Source organism: Thunnus thynnus, chromosome 17 (genome assembly GCF_963924715.1).
Source record: "Thunnus thynnus chromosome 17, fThuThy2.1, whole genome shotgun sequence".
Classification (NCBI taxonomy): Eukaryota; Metazoa; Chordata; class Actinopteri; order Scombriformes; family Scombridae; genus Thunnus; species Thunnus thynnus.
The window spans coordinates 12685961-12700720 of NC_089533.1; the positions used below are offsets into that span (position 1 = coordinate 12685961).

The following is a 14760-nucleotide window of genomic DNA, read 5'->3' on the forward strand; positions in this document are numbered from 1 at the left end:
AAAGTTTCACCATCTTTTCATTATTTACTTTGAGGAATCATGTAAGTCTTACAGAGAAGAAACAAAACAAATATGTGACATTTCATTTTCTTTTTTTTAACACTTCATTCATACAGTTCTTACAGTGGAAAAAAAAACAACATATTTCAAATCACTTTACAAACTCTTGAATGGACAAATTAAGACTTTTATACACATGCTGTACAGGTTTCCCTCAGGGGGAAACACATGACATAGAATATGATTAGAGTTTCACATTTACAGTTCAGCGATGGGTTTGTGTGGCCAGTAAGGATTTTTCTCTTTGTCCAGCTTTGTTTCTGGGAAAGTCTCGTTCAGGTCTTCGATGGTCATCTGGTCAAAGGGAATCATGTTCCTGAATTTCTCCAGCTGAGGAAAGAAGAGCAGAGGATCAGGACAGAAGAGGTGATCAAGTGTTTCCAGCACAACCCGGTACATGAAGAAGGTGGCGGAATCAGATTTACTCCTGGGACAATTTCAGTTTTGGGACCGTTAGATCGTAAATAACAATTTACTATGCATTTAGACTATTTCACTATATTACTTTCATTATTACATTTCATTTCATTTCATTTCCCTTTTACTTAAGCAAATAAGGTCATTTAGTTTTTTTTACTTTGTTTTTGGCTATTTTTTAAAAACATATAATTCACACCTCTTTTTCATATTGGATGATTCGAGCTTTGGATGCTTCGATGTAGGCGGTGGCTGTTGTGTTCTGAAAGACAAAGACAAATGAAAAGCAATTAAAAAAGGAACATTTGCAAGGAGTTTTGATACAGTACTATAGTCTGTGTACTCTACAAAAATCAGTGGCCGATAAAGTAGACACATGTGACCTTGCTGCACATTTGAACAATGAACAAAAATCGAAAGAAAGTGTGAAACAAATGCACCAACCTATGGTTCATTATTTGTGACTGCTTGTGTTTGTAGGTTTAATTCTTTTGCAATACGGTATATTTTCACTGAAAGAGTTGTTTCTCATCATATTCACACTGATTATTTTAATGTGCATGTAGATGGAAAGCACAATGAGTTAAGTGTGTCCAATGAACACTCCTGCTGTTAGACAAACTGCCATCACTACAAAACTACATAAATGTAAATATCAAATTGGAAGCTTAAATCTCATCTATCCCGTGTGCTTGTGCACATGTTGGGACACGTGGAAGCATCCATCCATCATCTAAACACAGTGACACTCACCGCTTCTGCCTCCTGAGCATTGATCAGATTTGTCTGAGTGTCTACAGGCTCAGGAACCGTCAGGGCGTTGAACTGGGAAAACAAAGTTCACACGATATATGACGACAATAAAATACTGTATATGCTGTTATTAAGGTCTCACATCAATTACTGTTACTATTAGTGATAATCAGAAAATCCGAATAATTTTCAAGAATCACACTACTGTTAGACGAAATCAGTTTTCTAACCTTTTTTTCAAACTCATCCACCATGCCTGCCTTGGCTATAGCAGATCTGTAGTAGCTCCAGTCAATGGTGGCAGGTTTCTCTGGTAAGGAGGTGAGCCTGTGAAGACAGATCCACCTAGTTACAAACACCTTAATTTACTGTTAGCAGTGGTTTGACTAGAAATCCTGGTTATAATGATGATATCATTATCAAAAGCGTGACCATTTATCTATTAAATGTCTACACACACACACCTATATTTTGCTCACACTGTCAACAGGCGGGGTACACCCTGGACAGGTCGCCACACGCTCGTAAAGACAGACAACCATCATTACTTTACACACACACACACGCACGCACGCACACCTAGAGGCACTTTAGAGTTGCCATTAACTTAACCACCGTGTCACTGCACCCTGCAGTTCAGTGCTGGTTGGTTTGAACCTGGGAGCTTCTTACTTTGAGGTGACAGTGCCACCCACTGCACCATCTTGCTCAAAGGAGTATAAATGTTAAATTATTTTTATTTAAGTGCTTTAGAATCTGTGCCTCATTCACACAAACAGACGCGCCTCAACTACACCAGCATACTATTTTATATAATATCTTCTAAATCTGCATTAAAAAAATGTACTGAATGTTATATTTAGAAGTGAAATTGTCATGCTAAAATAGAGTATGTTGATGAAGAACCAATGTTCATATCTCAAGCAGATTCTGAAAAACTGATCTATGCAATCATTTTTAGCAGATTGGACTACTGTAATGCTCTTTATGCTGGACTACAACACACAATCTCAAGGGTGCAGCTCATTCAGAAGGCAGCAGTCAGAGTCCTTACACAAACACACAAATATGAACATATTACACCAGTTCTTTAATCTCTTCACTGGCTCCCAGCACAGCACAGAGTCTACTTCAAAATTCTGCTGATAGTCTATAAAGCACTTAATGGTTTGGCTGACCTGATCACTGACTACAGTCCAAGCAGACCTCTCAGGTCAACTGGTGGTCCTGCTGTCTGGAACAAACTACCAGATGACCTGAGATCAGTCTCTACTGTTTCCATGTTTAAAAGAAAACTTAAAATCTTTCTGTTTTCTCAAGGCCTATGACTAGCCAATTTCTTAACTAACTATGTGTGGCTGGACAACTGTTTTTTCAATTTTTTATCATTTTTATTTTATATTTATTTAAAATGTTCTCATATGTGTGTGCTTATTTAGTGTTCATTTTTAGTTGTTGTATTTCTGTATTTTTAAGCTTTGCTTCGAAAACGATTTTTTCATGTTGATCAATTACTTTTATGCTGATGTTGAGCACCTGGAAATTCAAAAAAATCTCTTACACAACTGCGTAGTCTTTGTGACAGGTGAGTTGGTGCAGTAGACACGTACTCAAAGGAAGAAAGGACGCTCGCACACTGTCTTCACTTGCTCAACAAAGATCCTTTAATATATACAACGTTTCAGCCAAGAACCTTTTTCAGGTATAAGTAATACACCTAATACACCTGATAATATACCAGAAGAAGGTTGTTGACTGCAATGTTAAATATATTAAAGGATCTTTATCGTTTCCCCTCTTCCTTTAAGCACCTTGAACTACCGTTGTGTATGAAAGGTGCTCTACAAATAAAATTGATTTGACTGTTACACTCTTGAGGGTAAACCCAGATTAGGATTTTATATGGTTACATGACATATGTTGGGAATGCCATATACTGCAACTGGGAATACTAACTTTGCTGAAATAGCATCACTGCGTGTCTTCAAGTTGTTGAACATGGTCCTCTGGTTGGGCGGCACCCTCTCTGCAAAAGCCAACCAGTCAATGGCCTTGAGTGTAGTTCGTCTCCCAGCCATGTTTCAGGGCGTGTTATCTAAAGAAAGACCGGATTGGCACTTTAGTTGCTTGTAAACGAAGTTAATAGCTTTGCTACTCCCAATACCTTCCCTTTATAAATTCAATTTGGCCTGAAGAACCGTTTGTTGTCCCCATTTGACTCAGTCATTCTTGTCATTCTTTTATTACATATACTCTGATTTATGGCCCTGAGTCGTTACCTTGCTTTGATGAATAACAAACAAACGCATCAAACTGCATTATTTTACAGACTTTTAACAAGTATCCAGTTAGCAAACACAGCTATCAAAGCTAGCAAAGCCAGAACAACACCGCAGACAAACAGAATATTAAACAGCAGTTCAAAATTGGTGTATTTTTATAACATTTCTTTAAATCAATCGGACACATTATCAAAACAATCTGCTTAAAGCATGTTTTTAAATAACATTTAACATTTGAGCAACTTGTCAACATACCGTCAATGGGATACAAACTTCTCCAAGCTGCCGGCTGACGGGAAACGGAAGTGAGCTAATTTAACAGCCAAAATATCCTGCCACTAAACTGATGAGGTGATGTGAGCTTACAGTTTATCATATAATTACACACATATTCTGTTTCATCAGTCTCATCCACTGGCTTTTAACTTTAAACAGTAAACAGTTAACAGTAAACAGCTCGAGACCAGTTTCACCGTAAATGTACCTGTATTTATGTATGGACTCTGTGTTGACCATAGAGTGAGTGTTTACTGCCCTCCAGTGGTCAATACAGAGAACTGCAACACTCCATTAAAATGGTCAAACCAGGGACAATGCAGACATGATAGCATTAATATCATTTATAAATTGTAAAGAAGGACTAAATGGCAACCCTCCCACATTTTATAAAGCCAGAAAAATCAAGATTGTAGATGGTGTATTGTTCCCAATATTTTGCCCTCCTCATGTAAGTTAATGGAGAGGACAAAATATTAGAAACATCATTCAATATAATGCACTCCAGTACACCTCCACCACCACCCACCATGACCTCAGTAATAAACATAAAGTAGAATTATCACCTTTCTGGCAACGTCAACAAAAACTGAAAATTTGCTTTGCAAATGTAGAATATATGGCAGAGCTGTTGTATTTTTGTATTTGATTGCATTATATTGCACAGGTGTACCTAAAGAAGTAGTCTGTGTGTGTGTGTGTGTGTGTGTGTGTGTGTGTGTGTGTGCGTGTATATACATATGTATATACACACACACACTTAGAGTACACTGATTGACAGTTTGACTATCATGTTTGTAAACAATGGCACAAGGACTTGTCTTTCTGATGGCACTGACATGTTCATTGACATAAATATTTATTTTGAGACATGAACTGAGGATTTTTGAGCAAGTTACAGGCTTTTGCAGGTAATCCATTGTATGATGCTGTTTGTAAGAATCATTTCAAGAAATGCACTTACTGTTTTGCAAATGTTAAGGATGAGAAATGTACCAAAGCGACAGAGACAAACTATAATCGTCAGTATAATATTCCACATGATGTGTTGTGGGCTGGGTTTGCACGACCACAACTCTGTCACGAGTTCCCTCCTATTAAAAACCCTTCTCTTCACAGACGCAATAGCAGCAGCCGGAAAAGTCAAGTTAAGTGTCAAGACCGATCAACAGTTTCGAAATAAAACTAAAAATGGCATGACTGCGTTTCTGCAAGTGCTCGTGACAAGTGCAGTTTTATTTGGAAAATTACATCCGGTGTAACGTTTACTGTCAGTTCCTAAATTGACGCAGCTGGCTGCCCAGTAAGTGAGCAGTGTAAGGTCACTCAGCACGGTGAGAGGTTCAGGTACATGTCAGAGAAAGCTGTTGATCCCGCTGAGATGCGCTTTAATACGAGGAGTGAAAGAATAGGACCACGAAAAGAGAGCCAAAAGGTAAGATGAAAGAGACACAGAGAGAACTTCTTCTCTAAAATTTACTGCCGTTTCAAATGTGATGAAAGGGCTAACAGTCAAATACTTTTTATAGGTTAGTTTAGTGGGACAGAAGAAGAAAAGAAAATTAGAAAATTATGTGCACTGTCCAAAGTATTTTTTTTCACATTTGTTTATGTCACAGCCTTTTCTACATTTTCCTGTGTGTGAATGACTTTAAAATACTGCTCTGACATAAGATGTTGTTGCATTTATAGGTACAGTTCCCAGCCATAACATTTGTTTTGCCTAATTTCCTCAGGATATTAAAGGGAGGGGAAATTTACACAGTTACCATGGAGATAAATGTGCTAGGATGAAATTGTCCTCATGTAATAGATTTACAACCAAAGTGTGGGCTAGATTTGGAGGTCTTACAATCACTGTATACTTTGATTAAACCCTGATGGCATGCTGTTGTGTCATTCTGTCAATCTGATAATTGAGGACAAGATATCTAATTTGCGCTCCATTATTTACAGTTTGATGGGATTTTGTTTAGTGCTGATGCAACACTGTGATACAACAAGTTTTTGTCTTTTGGTTATTTAACAACTGCGCAGAAAGAGCAAAGTATCTGGAATTAGATCACAAACCTGCTGCTTCCTTTCATTTGTTGTCATAGTTGATTTATATAAAGACAATTAATGCTCTCTGAATGCTCGCCAGACCATAGAAATTGTTAGTTTGCCTTACATCAACTATCACACCATCTTGTTTCACCAGTTTACATATTAAAATAACACATGTATACCATCCTGTACATAGCCTGTAGTATTATTTCTGTTTTCATACAGTGGCCCTGAGGTGCAAAACACAACAATATGAAAATTTTGTTACTTTACGACCTTGGTATTTTTAAAATCCTGTCTACGGCCCTCCCTCTGTCTTATCTCCAAACAGAGGAAACAGTATTAACAGCAGCACCGGGCAGAATGACTCAGGCAGTGGAGGACCAGAACCAGACACCAGCCCCAAGACACAGTCAAAAGGATAATGCTTTACACCGGAGGGAAGGCAGAAATGCTGCTCAGTGTGTCAAGGAAGCAGAGAAGTGGAGTCCAGAGTCTGGACTGCAACACAGTGATTCAGAAGAGCAAAACGAAGAAGATGAGCAGGAGTCTACCTCTTGTCCCACTGCTCGGCAGGTGGGTGGCCTCGCTCAGCGCAGCCATCTGGGGGCACCCGATGGAGGTTGGGGCTGGGTGGTGCTGGTAGCCACTATGTTGGTTCTGGCTCTAACGCTGGCCTTCCCTTCATGCATTGGCATCTTCTACACAGACCTTCAAACAGAATTTGATGCCAGCAACACAGAAACCTCATGGGTGCCGGCTATCATGACGGCTGTGCTGCATGCTGGGGGTAGGACTGCTATTACACCCACACGCACACACACACATGCACACATACACGCACGCACAAACACACACAAACTAAACATGTGGGTGTACATGCCTGAAATGTGTGTGTGATTACTTGATACTTTTCACTTTTATCTTTCCACTCTGAGAACTTTACACATGCAACAACACATGCACACAAGTGCATAGAGGACAATTTGTCTTGTAAATTCTTATAATTTGTACCAACTTTGTGGGAATAACACAAGCGCTAAAGACTTCTTGGCCCTTGTACAGCCTTTTTGAGAGAGGCATTAATGAGTCAGATGAGTTCAGCGTCAGAGCCCATTGTTCTTGTGCAGGAGAGTTTATTTGTCTTTCGTCTGCTTTCCTCTCCCTCTACTGACAGGACCTCACCTGACAGCAACACATGAAGAAAATAGGAATTGTCTGTTAGTACAGTAATTGTTATATAATAATTTTTTATTCCATAAATTCAGTTTGTCAACATAAACAATGACTTTGGACTCTGCCCCAGCTATCAAAGTTTAAATATTGGTTCTGGATATTTTTTTAGAGAGCAAGTTCAATGTGGTAAATATGCAGAATTACAGTAAACAAGACTACAAGACTAAAGCTCCCTTAGTGGCCCCTAGAGGCGGTAACGCCTACACTTGAAATTAAATGATGATTTTGTTATTCATACAGCCTAATCAGGAGTTCACATAAATATCAAGTGTTTGTCCTTAAGCATGTCAAGTGTTGAAAATGAAGGGATTTCATCCTCTACATGTAAATACATGCAGTTGACAGGTTGTAATTTGTTTTATCATGGTGGAAAAAAGAACCAGAATGATGACGAGACATCAAAGAGCTGGAAAGCCAACTAAGCGGATTTAGATGTCGACTTTATTTGATCAGTCTGTGCTTAAGTAATGTAATTGGCGTTAGTAAGGTTTGATGATTCAGGAATTGGATTTATATCATTATTTTTGCACATTTTGGCAATTTTCTGCATCCTGGCAAGAGAAGAAAGCAGATAACACCAGTGGTTTTGTGTTTCAGAGAATACATCACAGATAAGAGGAAATTAATTTGGCCCCGGTTTTGGTCCTTTTTTGTGTAGCCTAATTTCACTGCTCAAAAATAATGAATCGATGCAAATCATGCTTATTTGTTGTGCAAATAAGAACATTGTTTTACTGGGTAGCTTTCTGTGAATGTGAGCCTATCGATTTGTATTTGAAAAGATGCATACTTATTTTAAAATTAAATATTACTTTATCGAAAATCACCTTATAATCTGTTCAGAAAAAAAATAAAATCAGAATACATTTAGCATATTGTCACTTTATACGAAACAATGGGTACAGTGGTTTGGAAGGAAACAGTGTGTGATTCGGGGAAAAAGAGCGTTTTCTGTTTGTTTTACTGGCCTTTCTACCAGAATAGGTGCAAACTTTTATTTAGTTTTATAAAAGATGGGAATGATTGATAGATATGGATTATTCAAATGACTGAAATGGTTGTTTGAAAAAGAGACTTTGAAATAATCAATATATTTGGAGGAAGATGTATGGGAAGCTGAAGAAGAGAGCAGATTTATTTTTTTGGATTTTAGATTTTAGTTTAGACTCCACAGTATGGTCAGCACAGTTGGAAGCTGTTTCTTTTCCTGTACAAAGTAAAAAGTCGTACTAAATATACTATAGATTTTTTGTAAAGTCATATAAATCCATGTGGGATGGGCCAAAAGATGGCAGATGTATTTGGGAAATATATGAAACATTTTCTCTCCATTTCTCCTCAGGTCCTTTATGCAGCATGTTGGTGGAACGTTTTGGCTGCCGGGTCACAGTGATGGTGGGTGGACTCTTGAGTGGACTTGGCATGGCGGTGTCTGCTCTCGCCAGGACCATTACTGATATTTACGTCACAAGCGGCATCACAGGTCAGACGCTGCACACATCCACAAACGCACACTTCCATTGTTATAGCAATATCCAGGGTCATCAGACTCTCTGTCCTCTCTTCCTCAGGGCTGGGCTTTTGCCTGTCTTTCCAGCCATCAGTGACTATCATGGGTCATTACTTTGTGCGCCGCCGTGTCTTCGCTAACGCCTTGTCATCCACCGGCACAGCTCTGGGCCTGAGCAGTTTACCCCTAATAGCCAACATCCTGCTCAGTTGGTTTGGCTGGCGTGGCAGCTTCCTGATTCTGGGCGGGGTGCTGCTAAACTGCTGTGTTTGTGGGGCAGTGATGAGACCCCTTGGCCCCCCATTGGGACCAAACAAACCCAGACACTCTCAGGTTCTGGATAAACCAAATGACTTCCCTTTGCAGCAGGAGAGAAAAGGCCTGAAAGACCATATAAAGACTGTTCTCTGTGGCTTTTTAGCATTTCTGCACAGACATATGGCCTTTGACCTTCTAGTGAGTAATGCTCGATACCGAGCTTTTGCAGTCGGTGTGACCTGGATGATGCTGGGCTGTGTGGTGCCTCTGGTCTATCTGGTGCCTTATGCTACTCACAATAACATGGAGCTAGACCGTGCTGCCCTCTTGATGTCTGTCATGGGCCTGGTGAACATCGCTGTGCGACCTATTGCTGCCCTCGTCCTGGGGCTGCCACGCTTCAGAGGCAGCAGCAGTTTTGTGTACGTGTTTGCTGGTGCTGTGCTTCTAAACGGGCTGAGTAACTGCATCTGTGGAGTGTCGGCCTCCTTCGAAGTTCTCCTGGTATACGTGATGATCTTCGGCCTGTCCATGAGCGTGGCAGGCTCGCTTCTCTACACTGTGCTGATGGACACGGTGGAGATGAGCCGCTTCCCCTCAGCCCTCGGACTCCTGTGCATGTTGGAGAGTGGAACGCTGCTTATTGGGCCACCTCTAGCAGGTACACACACACACACACCAACACACAAACACACACACACACTGGTATGCTATGTTCATCATTTATCTCACAGCATCTCCAATGTATAATTACATGCTTTTACAAAAAATAAAAATGTCTCAATCAAAATCAGTCAGACAGATTACACAATCAGTAATGGTAACAACAAAAATGATGCAACTCAGTGTATACAGTAGTATTTGAAATGAGGTAAAGAAGTAGCCTCAACAAAACTGGAATATTTGAAATGATGCGCCAACCAAAACAAAGAACAGAGAAGCTTGGATAACAACACACACAGAGGGAGTGTGACTTCATTCACTGCTCTGCTTGCCATTACTCCACTATATCTTTGCATACCGAATAATTGTTTGCTGACATCCAGTGAGGCTCAGTGTCATTTATTGGACCTTTAATAGAACAAGAACAGTACAGCTCATCATGGGCCATCCTTGATGTTCTCGACCCTCAATTCTATGTAGACCAATCAAAATACATGTAAAATTTCACAGGACAGCGCACAAGGCATTGTTTCAAACATGGAATGCAGTGAATGGGTAACAAAAGTACTGATGTAGTGCATATAGCAGGCTACATTGTACTGATTTTACTTTAGACAGTGGAGTTGTTTTTCAACCTGTGCTCTTGTCGAAATGTCCGAATTACTGTTGCAACAGTGTATCTGCTGAGGTTGGACTGAACTCTCTCTCTCTCTATGGCTTACAACATGGTCAACTAATGTTGCTCGAATCTCATCTGATAAATTTGGTCCTCCTCTTCTTTATCCACGTCCTCCTCCAGGTCTACGTCTACCTCTTCCTCTTCCTCTTCCTCTCCCTCTTCCTCTCTCTACCCCTCTTCCTCCATGGGCTCCCCCTCTTATCCTCACTCTCTCTCTTCCTCTTCCTCTTACTACGACTTTGCTGTCCATTTTTGTTGAAAACAGGTACACTCACCTGTTGCCTTTTTATAGTGCTTACGCCTGATTGTTGAGTTTACAATCAAGCACCTTAGTGTCTGTACACTTGATGGCCATGTTTGATCAATTGGTTCATAGGTGTGGTATTTTGAAAGGCAGTCCCTTGAAATGGCAAAGATGTGACATCATGTTAGATTTCTGTGTCTAATGTAGAGAGGTGTGTTTAGTGCTTTGCAAAACACTATGTGTAGAGTTTTGCAAAACATGTGAGCCTGCAAATGTGCTTATAATTGTGCAGATGTGGACTGAGGTTTTGAGTATCAGGTTTCACTAACTCTGTGTTATTTTTAATTTTAGGGTGTGAGCAATCATAAAAAAAACTGTAATGTGCTGTTCCTTCTTTTCTCCTGGCTAGGTATTGAGCAGAAAAACTGACTCTCTGAGCTACACTCAGTAGTGAGTCAGCCGCTACTGCTGACTCTTGCTTTTCAGTTCCAGCCAAGTGTCCTCGCTGTGGCCCTTAGGGAGGACAGCACATGATTACATGTATTTTCATTGGTCTACATAGGATTTAGGGTGGAGAACGTCAAATATGAAGGGGGCCCATATTCTCAGATGAACAAGAAAGAGCCATTGTGAACATGGTTTTGGCCAATAATGCGATACGCCTCAGAGAAATTCAAACAAACATCCTCAGTGACCACACAGTTTTCAATAGTGTCCATCAGGTCTCTCTATTAGCTCTGAGGCGAATCCTTAAAAATATCACATACAGAAACATCTCTACTGAGTGCCATTTGAAAGAAATTCTGAGAATAAAAGACCCGCGGCATGAATATGTGGAGGTAAGTAATGTCCTCTTCAGTATTGTGCACAGCACACAGAACCTTTTTGCATGTAAATTTATTGTAGGCCTACATTGAACAACACAATGTTGTCTTTTTTCAGAGAGTTTTGGCAATGGATGTTAATGCGATCCTGCATGAATTAATCTCCAAAGATGAGGCTGGGTTTAACCTGACAAAAGTAAGACGACCAGAGAGAAATATCATTGGCCACCGAGCTATTTTGAATGTCCCGGGCCAACGTGTTGGTAACATCACAATGTGTGTTGCAATCACGCAGAATGGGGTCTTCCACCGCCATGCCAACTTAAGTCCTTACAACACGGCCCACATACTCAAATTTTTAGACAGACTACGCAACATTGTCACAGCAGAAGACCAAATGGATGCAGAGCAGATAAAATATTGTCATCTGGGACAATGTATCTTTCCACTGATCTGCTCTGGTCCAAAACTGGTTTTATCAGCATCCACTCTCCCTTCTTTAACCCCATTGAGGAGTTTTTTTTCAGCATGGCAGTGGAAGGTTTAATCTCCAGCCTTATGTTAGGATACCAATCATTTAAGCTATGGAGGAGGTCTGTGACCACATTGATGCAGGGTCTGTCATTCAAGAAGATTCTTCCCTCGCTGTCTTGCAAGAGAGGACATAGCCTGTGATGTGGACGAAGTGCTATGACCAGATCCAGCTAGGTGAAGAGATGATGCTTAGGGTTTTTTTTAAATTCATGCTTTCTTTTCTGTCTCCACAAATGTTTTTACTGTGTTTATGTACTATATTATATTTAGAATATGTTCTGTACTGATTTTCAGTGCAAAATGCAACCTTTGGAAATGGATGTATTGACTGATTTTACAATGTGGAGAGAAATAAATATTTTCATCAGTGTGCAGTACTGGTCTTGTGTGTTGTGTTTGGTCAATATATTCATGTACTTTACTCTAACAATATCTCTGAAAAAACTCAAACCCAGACTATAGTGTTAGAAAAGTAGAAAGTGTGTAACTGGTTTGAACAGAATCAGATTGTATGAACCATGTGAGCCAGAAAGTGACAAAATTGGGTTTTTATGAATTATTGTATAGTTTTGAGTGAAGTGTTTAATTTTGCAAAAGAACTGAGGTGTTCTGCTACTTGTGTGTGTGGTTGTGTGAATTGCGTGTAGTGTTTTGACAAAATGGGTCCAGTTTTCAAAATTTTGCTTATGCAATTGTAAAATTTTGCTTATGCAATTGTAAAAAAAAAGATGAGATGAAGATCAGTTACTGCCACAGATGAGTAGTAAGCACTCTGCATTACAGAAATCAGGTTGTGGTCATACAATAATGATAAACTTAGTTGCACTCTAACATTATTATTACTATTTTTTTTAATTTACAAAATGGACACTTACAGGTTAAATTTAAACAATGAATGAACAGAAGTGATAAAAAGTAGGGAGGATTTGAACACAGTCCATCCAGTCTGTTGCCATAATCCTTAGATACACTGAGAGTAAATCCACAAGTGTGAAGTAGCTTGTTTTATCTGCAAAAACACACAGAACAAATGCACTTACAGTATGTGTTTAATGGTTTCTGACTGACTTAAAAGTACTACTAAAAATGCTACTTCAACCGGAGAATCAAGTTGCATGTGCATACTGACTTCATTAAAGCCATACCAAAATAAGTTTGAAACATTTCATCCTTAGCTTACAGAATATACTGTAACTAACTAACTAACTAACTAGAACTAGATCATTTCAAATGTAACACAAGAGATTTTTGATGATTTCATAGAGGAACACAAAAAGAAAAACATCCTGTTCATAGTTGAGACACTTCTCCATGTAGCAGTGTACTTTCAGTGTTAGTTTCATGCCCATGTCAGGTCAAAAAGATTTAAAAAAATCTTTTAGACTCATATCACCATCTGGTACAAACAGCTCTAATGGATGATAATATTTTGCCACTGCCAGGTACTACTACAGGTACATGTCTGAATATGCTATTGTGCCATTCATTGTACTATCTCCAGTGACAGAGGCTCCATTCAGTCCTAAAGGCAAACGTGAAGTCAAATGCATGATATTTTACAGCCGAGCAGTCTTCCTGCTATAACTTAACATTGAACTTTTGTATTACATCTAACAGGCAGAGGCTTTTGAAAGAAACTTACATTTTCCCCCCACGCAATGTCTCAAAATGTTCCCAAGTCAGTGAACTTCATTAGTATTTGTGAATTGGTGGGAAGATAACAATGTGAAAAATAACAGTTAAGTATAAGTAATCAGTTTTACATCCATTCATCCTTTGATTCTCCTTTTGCATTTCTCAGGCGTATTGGTGGACAGCACAGGCCAGTATTCGTATGTCTTCTATGCGTGCAGCGTGTGTGTGTCCTCTGCCAGTGTCTTTCTCATGGGGTTCTTCTACTTCCTGGACGGTAAGAGAGAAGCAGAGAAGAAGAAGAAGAGCATGAAGACGCCATCAGATCTCTATCAGAAACCTATTGTAATCCTGGCCCCTGATTGTCAGTGCAGCCATGTAGCCTCAAAAGGAAGAAAATCAGAAAACACATTGTATGTTACCAGTGTGTGATGTAAATATACACATTTGTTATTGATAAAAGCTTGGGGCTGAGATTTTGGATCTGAATTTGGTTTTCTAAGAAGTCACACTTACATTTCGCCACGCTCTCAGAGGCCTTTGATTGTCTGATGAATGTATTGAAGTAAATGAATTACCAACAACTGTATGGAGTTTGTATTCACCATTTTGTAATAATGTTTTTGATGGTAAAAGATGAAGTAGAGCTCCGTAGTGTTGACTAATGTGTCAATTCTTTTAAAGTGTTATTACTTTTATATTATTACTCTACATTGTAAATGCATTAATTTTATTTTTTCTGTGTATGACATTAGTGTCATTTTAAATGAACAAGTTTCATGTTATATATAAAATGTTCGTATTTTAAACAAAGTGTACATTATTTCTGAACTTACTCAGCGTTTTACATTTGGAATATTCGGTTTGTATTTTAATAAAAAAAAACAAAAAAACCTGTTATAGTATAGTAATAAGGGGTGTTCTGGTTCTGATCTCATTTCTCAATATGTGACCTGTAGGGGGCAATGCACGCTCTATCATGTGAAGCTACAATCACTCTAAGCAGCATTTTGTCCAGTATGTAAACGTAAACGCAAATCTCCAAACCGTCAGTATTTACCTATCATTGTCATATCTGTTGAAAAAAATTGCTGCATATGCTCCATAAGACAGGTCCTTTGTATGTTGAGGAAAGTAAGCAAATGCCTTGACTCCTTTTTAAACTTCTGCATGTTAGGTATTTGTAAAATGATGATATTTTCATTAAAAAATAGTTTCAAATCCACTTGACTTTTGAATATATCGGCAGATTATTACAAAAAATATATTAATACCTTTTCAAAAAGAATAAAAGAAGACAATTACAACTTGCAAGTATTACTTGATTATTTCTGTTATTTTGTTCC

The 14760-nt window shown here is 39.0% G+C and overlaps 2 protein-coding genes across 3 annotated transcripts; one reads left to right on the forward strand and one right to left on the reverse strand.

Moving 5' to 3' along the window:
• On the reverse strand, positions 1–3925 carry atp5pd (ATP synthase peripheral stalk subunit d). The gene is made up of 6 exons (XM_067570543.1): positions 3768–3925; positions 3187–3325; positions 1461–1557; positions 1231–1302; positions 677–739; positions 1–390 (listed from the first exon to the last, which is right to left on the reverse strand). The coding sequence occupies exons 2-6, from the start codon at positions 3306–3308 to the stop codon at positions 259–261; spliced, it is 486 nt and encodes a 161-aa protein (XP_067426644.1). The 5' UTR covers positions 3309–3325; positions 3768–3925; the 3' UTR covers positions 1–258.
• An 808-nt stretch (positions 3926–4733) lies between these two features.
• slc16a5b (solute carrier family 16 member 5b) lies at positions 4734–14716 on the forward strand. 2 transcript variants are annotated; one of them, XM_067570511.1, is made up of 5 exons: positions 4734–5223; positions 6166–6624; positions 8413–8553; positions 8642–9499; positions 11367–13577. In XM_067570511.1, the coding sequence occupies exons 2-5, from the start codon at positions 6198–6200 to the stop codon at positions 11387–11389; spliced, it is 1449 nt and encodes a 482-aa protein (XP_067426612.1). In that variant the 5' UTR covers positions 4734–5223; positions 6166–6197; the 3' UTR covers positions 11390–13577. The 2 variants fall into 2 exon arrangements, with proteins under 2 accessions (XP_067426612.1, XP_067426611.1); XM_067570510.1 differs by lacking the exon at positions 11367–13577 and adding an exon at positions 13584–14716 and having other exon boundaries at positions 4735–5223.
• The last annotated feature ends 44 nt before the right edge of the window (positions 14717–14760 follow it).